The 12,303-nt window shown below is 39.2% G+C and overlaps 1 protein-coding gene across 4 annotated transcripts in view; it reads left to right on the top strand.

Annotated features, from left to right (window-relative positions):
* Window positions 1-12,303, top strand: part of WRN (WRN RecQ like helicase) — a 73,023-nt gene that overhangs the window by 48,727 nt on the left and 11,993 nt on the right. For all 4 annotated transcript variants that reach the window (XM_032214087.1, XM_032214088.1, XM_032214084.1 and 1 more), the window contains exons 24-31: window positions 1,608-1,778; window positions 1,861-1,949; window positions 2,474-2,546; window positions 3,767-3,843; window positions 4,248-4,332; window positions 5,132-5,244; window positions 6,471-6,585; window positions 7,270-7,404. In XM_032214087.1, the coding sequence (XP_032069978.1) occupies window positions 1,608-1,778; window positions 1,861-1,949; window positions 2,474-2,546; window positions 3,767-3,843; window positions 4,248-4,332; window positions 5,132-5,244; window positions 6,471-6,585; window positions 7,270-7,404 (858 nt within the window). The remainder of the gene's footprint in view (window positions 1-1,607; window positions 1,779-1,860; window positions 1,950-2,473; window positions 2,547-3,766; window positions 3,844-4,247; window positions 4,333-5,131; window positions 5,245-6,470; window positions 6,586-7,269; window positions 7,405-12,303) is intronic.

Genomic DNA, 12,303 nt, shown 5'->3' with positions numbered 1-12,303 from the left:
ATCAGATTTCACCTGTTATTTGAAATTTGAATCCATCTTCAGTGGTGATCAAATTCTCCTGGGAACTTTCAAATTAAAAAGTTGCCTCAGCTGAAATCCTATACTATCCCCATTAAGACAAAGGAAGGTTTAAAACTTTCAAAAGATGGGTCCTGCACTTGTGAGATTTTTTTGTTTGTTTCATTTTGAGGCTGCCAATTTCCAACACTTTGTGTTTGTGGACATGTCAAATGATGCATCCCATTCTATTAAGACCCCAAATTGAGTAACAAACCAGAGCAAAAATAAAAATAATGAAACAAGGCCAAGAGAAACATATTAACAGAGAAAATAATAACTACATGAAAGTGATATCCATTTGGCATCTCTCCAGCAACTAAATGTTCTTTGTTCCAGCAGAAACCTCTAATGAAGGTAGAGAGGAATATGGATATTTCATCTTCCCTATGCACAGCCTGATCAAAAATCTGCTCTTAGAGCATCTGGAGAGTTGGTTTAAAGGATTGTTGGGAGAATAGATCATCAAACATATCAAGCTCTCGCTACTGCTTTTAAACATTTCACCAGTAGGTTACCAATAGGATACAATGCATACAAAACATAAAAGAGCATTAAATACTTTGCCCAGTAACTAAGAGATACTGGTAATTTCTAATTAAACTGATACCATACTTTCTGAAAGTGAAATTTTACGTCATGATTTCAAATGCCTTGAATACATAAGTTAACATTGGCAGAAAGGGGGGAAGAGAGAAAGAATAATGTGGCATTTGTAGTAGCCTACAAATTTACCAAAGGGATTTTTATAGTAAAAATGCTGCAGTACAAAATGTGCTTCTGGTAATAAGATTTGGATAGATAACCATACTCTCCTGACCCAAGACTTTAGCAAAGTCATTATCAGTCCAGGGAATAAAATGAAGAGAGGCACATGCTGTTGCGTAGACTACATTTTTGTCCCAGTTTAGCCCAAAGTTTGAGGTGCAGAACATTCTTTACCTGGATACAGTTGAGTAGACAAAGCAAAAGCCATTCCCTGATCCAACTGAAGAGTTGAGGATTCCTGAAGATATAAACATAGAATTGTTGTGTCACAAAAAATGTTTCAATGCCCTTTGCTTTTAGGATCCAGTTTCTTAAAATCTGATCTGCCTTCTTATTCTAAGCACATTAATAGTTAAATGTAAACTTTTTCATTTCAGATGATCTTTTCTAAAAAAAAGCTTAGATCAAAAACAAACTTTCCTCCAGTGATGTATTTTGAACTGATTTTAATCTATTTTATTCTTATTTTAAATGTGGCCTATATTGGAAAAAAGGTCTTCCTTTCCAGGAACAATCAATATAAATATATAAACCCTTATGCAACTCTTTTTTTTTCCAAAGAAATCTAATGCAGCTTGTTTACTTTTTATCACACTGGTTCTCTTGGAACAGGCAGTCATTTTCTGTATATTAGAAAGATGTATATTTCTTGATGGGATAATGGAAAGGCTACATTGTTAAGTGATGACTTTATATAGAATTGTGCAGAAGCAAATAGAGAATTGTGTCTTTTAAATACTGTATTCTTGAGTGTATTACTAGCCTTTTTGGTTTTAAACCAGTTGTCTCAGCGTCTCCCAGACAAATTCCGGACTTATGCTCTGTTTGGAAGCGGGAAGGATTGGCCAGAGCACTCATGGAAGGCATTGGGCCGACGTCTCATGCTTGAGGGTTTTCTTAAAGAAGTTTCTGGTCAAAACAAGTTTGCACTCATGTGCATGCTTACTGAGAAGGTAGGTTTGTAGTCATCAGACAAAGTGCTCAGTTAAGTGACAATGGAGCATCAGTGTATTAAGTAATTTGTTTTGCTCTCAGGGTAAAGATTGGCTCAGTAAATCAAGAAAAGAGCAGAGCCTTTTACTTCCATCTGATGAGGAACTATACTTAAAGAAACCTACTCCAAGGTGACTATATCTTCTGATTCTGAAGTGCATGTATTTCAAGCCATTCTGTTAGTCTGTCCTGGAGACTTTTTTTGTTTCTAGACTAGTCAAAATTTCTGGATTCTACAATTCTCAGAATCCTTTGCCAGCCAAAGTAATATATTTTGTGCTTTCAAATCTCTGGATATTTAGAGTTGAATGTTTTTCCAAGGCTGCTAGTTAAGAATTAGTTTCTATTTGTCAATACTGAGACAAAACATTACACATTAAGGTAAGTAGTTGCTACCTTCTTTAACATGTTGAGCTTTATATTGTGTGAAAGTAGTACATTTAAACCCATAGCTCTCTTGCCTGTGTATATGCAGAATTAGTCTGATTGTAACCATCTTTTTTTTCTGTTTTGAGCTTTGCACCTTCCAAGTTGCTTGAGATACTATGCTTCACATTCAGAATTGTTTGAATCAGAATGCTTTGCAAAGAAAGTTTACTGTGGGACTGGTTTTTGCTTTCAGGATGTCTAAACTTCTTTATCTTCCCCTTTACAGTAATAAACAAATCTCTGCAGAAGCGGGACATGTTTCCAGTGCTGGGTTACCTCTGTCAACACTCAGGGAACAGGTCTGTATCAAAGATACATCTTTTCTGGTAACCTAGAGATATTATCTCTTAGTCAGAGGCAGTAGCAGCATGAATAGCATTGATTATACATAACAGATCTATCTATAATTCCTCTCATTAATAGAGGAATTATTGTTAGACAAGTTCCATATGGAAACAAATTTGCTGAATTTAGAAATGGTTGAAAGAGCTTTACTGGAATGATGTTCCTGATAGCTGCACGCATTCCTCCAGTTGGAGGAAAAATCTAGCAGCATAAATTAATCAGTTAAAATCATTGTTCTTGTGGGTTTGAGATGAAACGTGTCTGGTATATAGACGATCAGAGGAATCTAGCAAGTTTGTTAATTGTGAGTGAAAATTGAAGCTATCTAGTAAAATGAACCATAGTTCTGTAAGATACTATTGAAAGAAGAAATATTATTTGTGACAAAATAAAGTAATGACAAATTACTTGTGACATTCATTAGAGAAAAACGTTTCTTTATAAAATCAGCAGTGAGCATTTATTACAGCTCTGCGCAGCTCACAGTAAACAACAATAAGAATGTAAAGGAAATAATTAAAAGCAACATGCAGAAAACAGTGACTAGCGAACAGTTCCCAGTCTTGGCCTACAGCCTCACCTAATTACAATGCTTGGTGAAAGAACCAGCATTTTAAGACCTTCCAGGACGCAAAAAGAATTAAGGCCTCCTGGATCTCTGGAGAGGAGGAGAATATTTCACAGAGCAGGCATCTGAAAACAAGATAAAATTGTACAAAATCCAGTTGATGTTTATTTCTGGTTCCTCAATAAAAGGGGTAGAAAAATCAGTAACATGTTGAAATAAGTATTTTAGAAATAAGAAATCAGAAATTTAAACTGGTTAAGTTTTGAAATGATGCTGGCTTTCATTCTTACCCAAGAAGTCAAGAGACTGTTCTGTATTTTGGCTTGGATGATGCCAACCATGGCTGCATTGGCATTTTTGCTCAACTATAAAGTAATTAGCTTCATATCATAATTAGTTCAATATTATCTTTATATTTTCCACTTTTCAAAGTTAATGCTTCCTGTTATCAAAACCCAAGCAAACTGTGGTGATGTGATTTGTCCTAATCCTATTAAATTACTTGTAAAGTTATATATATTTTAAAACATGTGTATTTAAATGTATCTAAAAAAATTATAAGATGCATCTCTATTTTCTCTCTTTTTTAACTTTATGTTACTGAAGAACAATTCTCTGCATGAAATGTTTTCCTATTCAAAAAGTAGTAAGATGTCCAGCCAAAGTATATGTTCGGATAAAAGGTATTTCTGAAAATACTATTAGTTTTTCTTTTTCTATACTTTTTTTGTATCTCTTCATATTAATGTTTGTTGAATATATTGGGTGGATAAAAGTTGGAATACACTATAATAAGTTTGTATGCTGATGCTACTGTCACCAATTTAAGTTTAGGAATGGCTTTTTCACTGAATATCTTTAAAATGTGGTCATTTTCCCAGAAAAACAAAACATGTAGATTCCTTGTGGAAAGATTAACAACAGTGTCTATTCCTCCAGTTGTGCCATAAGCATGTCTTTCATACTTGATCCAATAAGCATTTCACAACCTTTTGGTTCCTTCATTAATTGGCCCCTTCTAGGGAAATGCAAGCGTTTATGTGCTCTTATTTGGCTTATTTGCTCTTATTTGTTTTTCTTTCAATAGTAGTGCCTCTGTGCAGTTATCACTGCCTTGCAGCTCTCTGAGTGATACAGTAACTGATATATCTGAAAGGGAGAAGGAATTGCAGGTTAGTATACCCAGTGTTTGATGATTAGATTCATACGAGAACCAGGTTTCTTTCATAATTATAGAAATCATAATAAATGGATTGATTTAGTTTAAAGTGAAAATTAAGTCATACCTCACTGGGAATCATGTTTCTTTTGTCAAAATGTGGAAAATATTATTACATAATGAATTCTGCTGCTTTGGAAGATCGTTGCAATATCATGGCACAGATATAAAGGGATAAGGCTGATAGTACAACACTGCTTTCATCATGCTAATCTGTTTGACTCCCTCATAATGGCATCTGAGTAAAACGTAATAGTTTGGAAGGGAAGAGAGTAATGTTAATGATTCTGAATGATGTACTCAACATCTAAGAAAGATAGTTTTGCGTAGTGGTTAAAGGCATCGGGCTAGAAACTGAGACTGTGACTTCTAGTCCCACTTGAAGCATGAAACCATTTGGTTGACCTTGGGCCAGTCACTCTATCTAAATTCTAGGAAGAAGGATAAACCACTTTTGAAAATATTGCCAGTAAACTCCAGGGACTTGCCTAGGCAGTTGCCGGGAGGCAAGTCTAATTCAGAGGCACAAAAGCGTACATTTAAAAATGCCATCCTAGATGAGGCATTCCATTCTGAATTAAAATGAAAGAGTAATGCTCCTGATAGATAGCCTACTTCTTGTTTTTGTTTATATTTGCATCCTTTGTTTTAAAGACATATTTTAAATGGAGTAGCAAGTTTGTTTATTGATATTTTAAAAGAGTGTTGCCTTTCAATGCAATAATTTGTAAACATCTTTTTGTTTCTTTTAGACTGTACTGTATGGCAAGTTATTGGCAGCCAGGCAGAAACTTGCCAGTGAAAGGGATATCCCTCCAGCTGTGCTTGCAACAAATAAAGTGCTGCTTCATATGACTCTGATAAGGTATGAATGTTCATTGAAGTGAGTGAATGAACATCATTTGATACATGTTGGAGAACAGCAGGAATCATTTTGCTGGGGAAAGGCAAGGGATTCTCATCTTTTAAAATGTTAAATGAATTTCTATGAATTCAACTTCCCATTCCACCCCATGAATAAATTAATAATTTCATTGGAGTTAGGATTGAGTAATAAATTAACCCATTTGCTTTCGTCGTAACTCAAACTTACAGTCATCAAAACTGAGGGAAGATAGATTTTTTTAGCTTTTTTCTTGTCACCCAACAACGTTCATTTGCTTAACATAATTGCTATCTTCCTTTTTCTTGACCTCCTCAGAGTGACTTGTCCCAGTTTGAGAATTCCTGAACTAAGTAATTATCCCTAAAAATTAGAAAATCTAGTTGCCCACAATATAACAGAAAGGGGGAAAATGTGTTTACATACCACAAGCATTGACAGCTTGTCTTTTCATTTTCATCTTTAGCTCTACAGAATTTACTTTGTGTCTCTAACTGAGGAATTATTACAATGATTTCCAAACATTTTAGACTTTTCATGTTTATCTCATGCAGTTGCTCTTGACTAATGAGAATTTAGATCCACCTGTTTTGATAACATTTCAAATAATTAGAATGGGTTTTTTTTTTTTTAAATCATCCTTCTAAATCTGTTCAAATGATTCACACTGACATAAGTTGATGCCAATTATACACCACAACTGCATTTATTAAATTTATCAGCTCGGGATTTGTTCTGAAAAGTAAAACACATTAAAATTCCATAAAATAAATAATAAAATATCAAAATTATCCTTAATATGAATTTAAATTTCATTTTGCAATAATATAGGTAAAATAAAAGGTGGTCAAGCAGATCAGAAGCCAGTGATCACTTTTCTCCTTCTGGCAGTGAAACATTCCATAGTGTTAATACACTATTCAGACTGAAACTGTGGTTAGGCATTGCTCAGCTGTGATCCGTTCACACAATATTCACATCTGCATATGCTTGAATTCTCCCTAAAATAATTACAGTGTTATGTATGTAACTTTGGAATTGATTGTAAACTTCGCTAGCTTATCTAAGTTTTAATTTCTGTTTTCAGATTCTTCAGCAAGTACTTTCATATTCTCCCTCCTGCATCTATAAGTCTTTTTTTTCCTTTTTACCTTCATATATCAAACTTAAAATAATAAAATCATAGAATATCTGTTCTATTTTTTCAGGCCTACAAGTGTGGAAATTATGAAAAGAATTGATGGCATTTCTGCAGCAAAATCTACTGTGTTGGCTCCTCTTCTAAACATAATCAAGGAATTCTCCCAGACAAATAAGTTACAGGTCAGATATCATTAAATTCAATTAAACAGTTAAATTGTTAAGTTTTAAGGAGGGGACCCAATGTCACGTTTGACATACCTCTGCTTGGAATATTTGTAATTATAGTCTATGCCCAGATCAAATACAGATGTTTTAGTCCAAACACATAACATGGAACTAGCTGTCCAGTACAAGGATGTTTTATATACAGATAGTCCTCACTTAACCACCACAATTGAGCCTGGAATTTTGGTCATATTTATTGTGGTTAAGTGAGTCATTGTGACCTGCCTGGGTTTTAAGACCATTTTAACAACAGTTGCAAAAAGACTCACTGTGGCTGTTAAATGAATCATATGGTTCTTAAGCAAATCCACTTTTCTGAATGGATGCTTTTTGCCAGAAACCAGCAAAAACATTGCAAATCTCTCTGCAACCAGTGTAAAATGCAAGCCTATCACCAAGTGGCCAAAATATGGTCACATGACTGTGGAGGAGGGGTTGATGCAGGAGTGAAACATTAAAAGATGTGTTGTAAGCAGTAGCTTTTGGGGGGGGCATCATAACTTTCAACATTTGTTAAGTGACTGGTCATTAAGTGAGGACTATCTGTATCCCACCTTCCTTCCTAGTGTTCCTTTGTTCAGTGATGTTCTTCAATGTTTAGATTTTTAAAAAAATAACAGTTTCTGTGATACTCTGCAGACAGACATCTTCAAGAATTCTGGAATGAGAGATCAGCCAGATACAGTCCTTCCGGTGGACAATCAGAATAACCCCACAACAGAATCAGAAGAACATAAAACGTACTCATTGTTTCAAGATAAGAGTAGGTCCATGGTAAGCTTTTTAACGTCTCCATATATGCAAAGCCTTTACTGGGTTGCAGTCTATCAAAATAATTTAAAGGAATAAACAACTGACAACTGGCTCTTGATGAACTGTACTGAAACTTACTTTGAATTGGGCTTATTTTGCTGTTTCAAGGCAGAATGATGAGCTAAATCAGTGGTTCTCAACCTGTGGGTCGGGACCCCTTTGGGGGTCGAACAACTCTTTCATAGGGGTCGCCTAAAACCATAGGAAAACACATATTTCTCCAGTGCACTGCTCGGAGAGTCCAATAGTGGGTTAACACAGCCTAACTGCCCTTGGACTGAGTGATGTTTTTCTGTTGACCACGCCTCCCTTTGCCTCTTCATGCTCAGTTTAAAAACTCAATCCGCCTGTTGGGACTGTTTTGGGAGTGCTCCAGTCTAAGGTCAGATAGGCTGGAAAGTTTCCCACATTGGACCACGTTTGACTTCTTAATTACAGAATTGTCTATCTATTATAAGAACTGTCAGGTTTGATTCCTGGAGGTTTGTGTCGCTTTAAGAGGGCACCCAGGCTTCCTCTGCAGCAGCTGGTCGCAAGCGCTCCAGGGGTCTGTGATCCCTCGCCCAGCGGCTGCTGGCGAGTGGCAGGGGCGGTGGGAGACCATCCCCACCTGAGCCCAGGGGTTTTAAACCCCCCAGCTGACGTTCTGGGAGCCTGCAGGCTTCTTAGCTGCTGGCCAACTCGACTCTCAACTCTGCCCGGCAACAGCGGCGACAGTTGAAACCTTTGCGAGCTTTTCGGGCTGTGAGGCAAAAAAGAGCGGGAGGCGGCTGCGCGCGCACCCGCCGCCATTTTGAATCACTCCGGAGCGAGGCAGAGAAGAGGAGGACGTGCGGCTCGTGAGGAGAGCGGAGTTCTTCGAAGCCTCGCTTGTGAAAGCAGCAGGAAGAGCGGAGAGCCCAGGCAGCCCTAATGGAGATACAGCCAACCCTCAGCGACTGCAGAACGCCGCAGAGAGGCTGGAGACTAGTCCGGGGAGCCAGCTAGTCTCTCCCTTCCAGAGAAGAAGAAGCTAAGTCTCGGGAATCCGAGGGCGGTGGGAGGAAGGAATCCGACCAACAGGCGGCCTTTCCCTCCTGAAGAGTCTGCAAGCGCCATTTGAGCCACCTTTGGCCAGCGCGTGCCCATCCCAGTTCCAGCTAGCTTCCAGGCCCCGTGGGTGCCCTGAGCATGGCAGAGGAATGCAGGGAGGCCTTAGGGGAGCAGGCAGGGCCCTCCAGCTGACTAGGTGACAAAGGTCCAGTGATGTCAACATCACTTTAAAACAGTGGTTCTCAACCTGTGGGTCGGGACCCCTTTGGGGGTCGAACAACTCTTTCATAGGGGTCACCTAAAACCATCGGAAAACACATATTTTTGAAAAAATGCAGAAAACATAAAACAATTTTATGGTTCGGCGTCACCACAACATGAGGAACTATATTAAAGGGTTGCGGCATTAGGAAGGTTGAGACACACTGATCTAAATGAAGTTCTGCTTATAAGCTATGGAAGAAGACCCTTTTCTGCTAATGGCTGTGTTCTGTAGGAGGCAACATATGAGGGAGGAGTGATGGATGGGACTACTTCCTTTTGTTTTTAATTCTGTCTCCTTTTTTTTTTCTTTTTCTGGAGTAAACTATTTCAATATAAGGATAGAGTACTGAAGCACAAGTGAATGAGTTGTGAATAATAATAACAATGTATAATACAGGCAGTCCCTCAACAAACAACCACAATTAGGACCAGAACTTCCATTGCAGTTGTTAAGTGAATCACATGGTCATTAAGCAAATCTGACTTCCACCATTGCTTGTTGGAAGCCAACTGGGAAGGTCGCAGATGGTGATCATATGATCCCAGGACTCTGCAACTGTTTTAAATACATGTTAGTTGCCAAGCATCCAATTTTTAATCATAGGACTATGTGGATACTATGACTGTCATAAGTTCAAAACTGAATGTAAAGTCACTTTTTTCAGTGCTGTTGTAATTTTGAACAGTCACTAGATGAACGGATGGTTGTAAGTCAAGGGACACCTGTAGTTTGAGAGATCTTGACAAGGTATTTAAATATTTAATCTCTCATATTTACCTGGCTTAGATAAGAACTCCTATATCAAAACTACATAGCATTCCTCAAAACATAATTGGCTGTACTGCATTTTTGCATCTTTGTATTGTTAGGTCAGAACCTTAGGGCAGAATTCTGTCATGGGCAGAAATTATTATTTTTATGTATGGGGAGAAAACATGTTTACTAGCTGCAGTGATATACTGCCATAGAGCTATTAAGAGCATTGAGCCTTACTTCACATTCACAGTAGTAGCCTTGAAGTACACCATTTAATAAAACTTTTCATAGCTAAGCAGTTAGTCTTCGAAACTAACAGCTTCGTTTTACCATACCCCAAATTAGAAAGAAAGGGTCCTAGAAAGAAAGAAAAAACCTTCAGGGTCCACAGAGATATTTTATGAACTAAAGAGTAAAGAAAGATGCCACCATGTATTTGACAGTTTTTAAAATAACCATTGCTTTGACTGGTTAGTGTCACATTCCCCAAATGTTGTGAAATATTCATTTATTAAAGCTATGCGATGTTTTGTCTATATTATTTTTGAATGGGGGATAAAGTTAACCAGTCTTTTAAATAGTTTGATGTACCGTATTTATCGGCGTATAACACGCACCGGCGTATAACACGCACCCCCCATTTTAACACAAAAATTTGAGTAAAATTTTTTTTCATTAAAAATAAATGACTTGGAAGCTCGGAACTTAATGTTGGATTAAAATTTATAACATTAGAACATGAATTATAACATTAACTCCTCTTAAAAGGCAAACTTTCTTCTCTTCCTTCCTTTCTCCTTCCATCCTCTCTTCTTTCCTCACTCACTCCCTTCCTCCTTTTCTCTTCCTTCCTCCTTCCATTCTTTCAACTTCCTTTCTTTTACCTATCTATCTTTTCTGTCTTTCTGCTCTTTCCATTTCTCTCTTCCTCTTCGCTTCTGTTCCTTCCTCCTTCCATCCTTTCACCTTCCCTCCTTCCTATTTCTTCCTTCCTTCTGCCTATCTACCTTCACCTTTGTCTTTCTGCTCTTTCCCTGTCTTCCTCTTTCCTCCCTCCCTTCTTTCCTTTCTAGTTCCATCTTTTCTTCTTTCCTCTCTCCCTCCCTTTTTCTTTCTTCCTTCCTTCCTCCTTCCTCTTGCCTATCAACTTCATCCTCCTCGTCTTTCTGCTCTTTCCCTCTCTTCCCCTTTTCTTCCCACTTCCTTCCCTCTTTTCTCCCTCCCTTCTTCTTTTTCTTCCTTTCTTCTTCCATCTTCCTCCTTCTTTCCATCTTTTCTCCTTCCATCTTCTCCCCCCTCCCTTCTTTTCCTTCCCCCTCCCTCCTTCCTTCCTCTCCTTCCCACTCTCTCCTTGGGAGGGGTTGGGGTTGGGGGTGGCAGCAGAGACCAAATAAAGTCAGAAAATCTTATTAAAACTTTCCTATTTGTTGGATTGCCTTGCTGCGAACTTATAAACCAAATCAGGGAAACATTTTGCAACCGAGCCTGCTGCAAGGAGAGGCAGTCCTGCCCCAGTTTTGCAAGGAATGAGAAACGGTGCTTTAAACCGAAGCAACTGCAAGGAACCGCAGACAGGGAAAGAAAGAAAGAAAGATCCTTGTAGCACAAAACCCACCTTTGCATGGTTGTGAGAACATAAACAAACAAAAAAAAAAAAGCACAGCGTCCCTCCGCCCTCTGAATAGGACTCAGCATGACTCCGAGCCGGGCAGGGAGATAAGCACCTTCATTTGCATTCTCTGAGACCGTGATGCTTTGCAAGCCCCGGGCTTTTTGGAGATTTTTCCTTTCGTGCTTAAATAAAAAGAACGGGACTTCTTTAAAACGCCACAGCTCTTTCAGCCTAACAAAAATGCAATCTCTTCCTTCGTCCTTCTCCGTCACTAACAGCTGGGGGCTCAGAAATCGGAGTGAAAAGTCAGTCCTCCATCTCTTCCCTCTTCCCGGATTCACTCCGAAGTTTTAAATCTTCCTTCTGTGCATAAACACTCCCTCCCTCTCCCCCTCCCTCTCCCTGTATCTGTTTGTCTCTCACTCTCTGTGTGGCTCTTTACCTCTATCTCCCCCCCTCCCTCTCTCTGTCTCTCTTGTCATTCTCTGTGTGTGTCTGTCTCTCTCTCTGTCTCTCCTCCCTCCTTGTGTGTGTGTGTATGTGTGTGGGGGATCCCTGCCACCGCGGATGGGCTCCGGACTAGTGGAGCCTCCTCTTCCTCCTTTTTAACCAGGCGATCTTTGGCTGCTACACAATCCCAAGGTTTGCAGCGCTTCAGAGAAAGAAGGCATGCGAGAAAGCCCCCCCCCCCATCCCCGCTGCCTGAACATTTGAATGAAGGAGGCTGCAGGCTCCTTTGTCCTTGGCTATGCAATTTTCTTCCGTTCTCTGCTGCCCGAACGAGTGAATAAGGCAGAGGGAGAATGAAAGGAGATTGCGTCCCTTCTGTCTCCCAGTTGCTCAGAAAAGCAACTGTAGGAAGGTCAAAGTATCCATGGAGAGCGTCCGTTTCAGTAGGGAAGAAAACTTCCTTTCGCCTTCCCGGGCTTCTGCCGCCCGGCAGAAGCCCCGGGACCCAGTCAAATTCGCTGCGCAAGGTGAAACGGCCGGCAGCAGCCTCGCTCTCCTGCTGTGGCTTCTGTTTCAGTAGGGAAGAAAACTTCCTTTCATGGGCGCCGGTGAATCAGCTGGAGCAGGCAGTTTGGGACCCGGCGTATCGGCGTATAACACGCAGGCAGGGTTTAAGCTTGCAATTTTAGTTTTAAAACTGCGTGTTATACGCCGATAAATACGGTACTTTTTCCCAGTTTATTAT

This window comes from Thamnophis elegans, chromosome 3, assembly GCF_009769535.1.
Source record: "Thamnophis elegans isolate rThaEle1 chromosome 3, rThaEle1.pri, whole genome shotgun sequence".
Lineage (NCBI taxonomy): Eukaryota > Metazoa > Chordata > Lepidosauria > Squamata > Colubridae > Thamnophis > Thamnophis elegans.
Note: the sequence above shows the minus strand (reverse complement) of the source record. Positions and strands in the feature narration are given on the sequence as shown.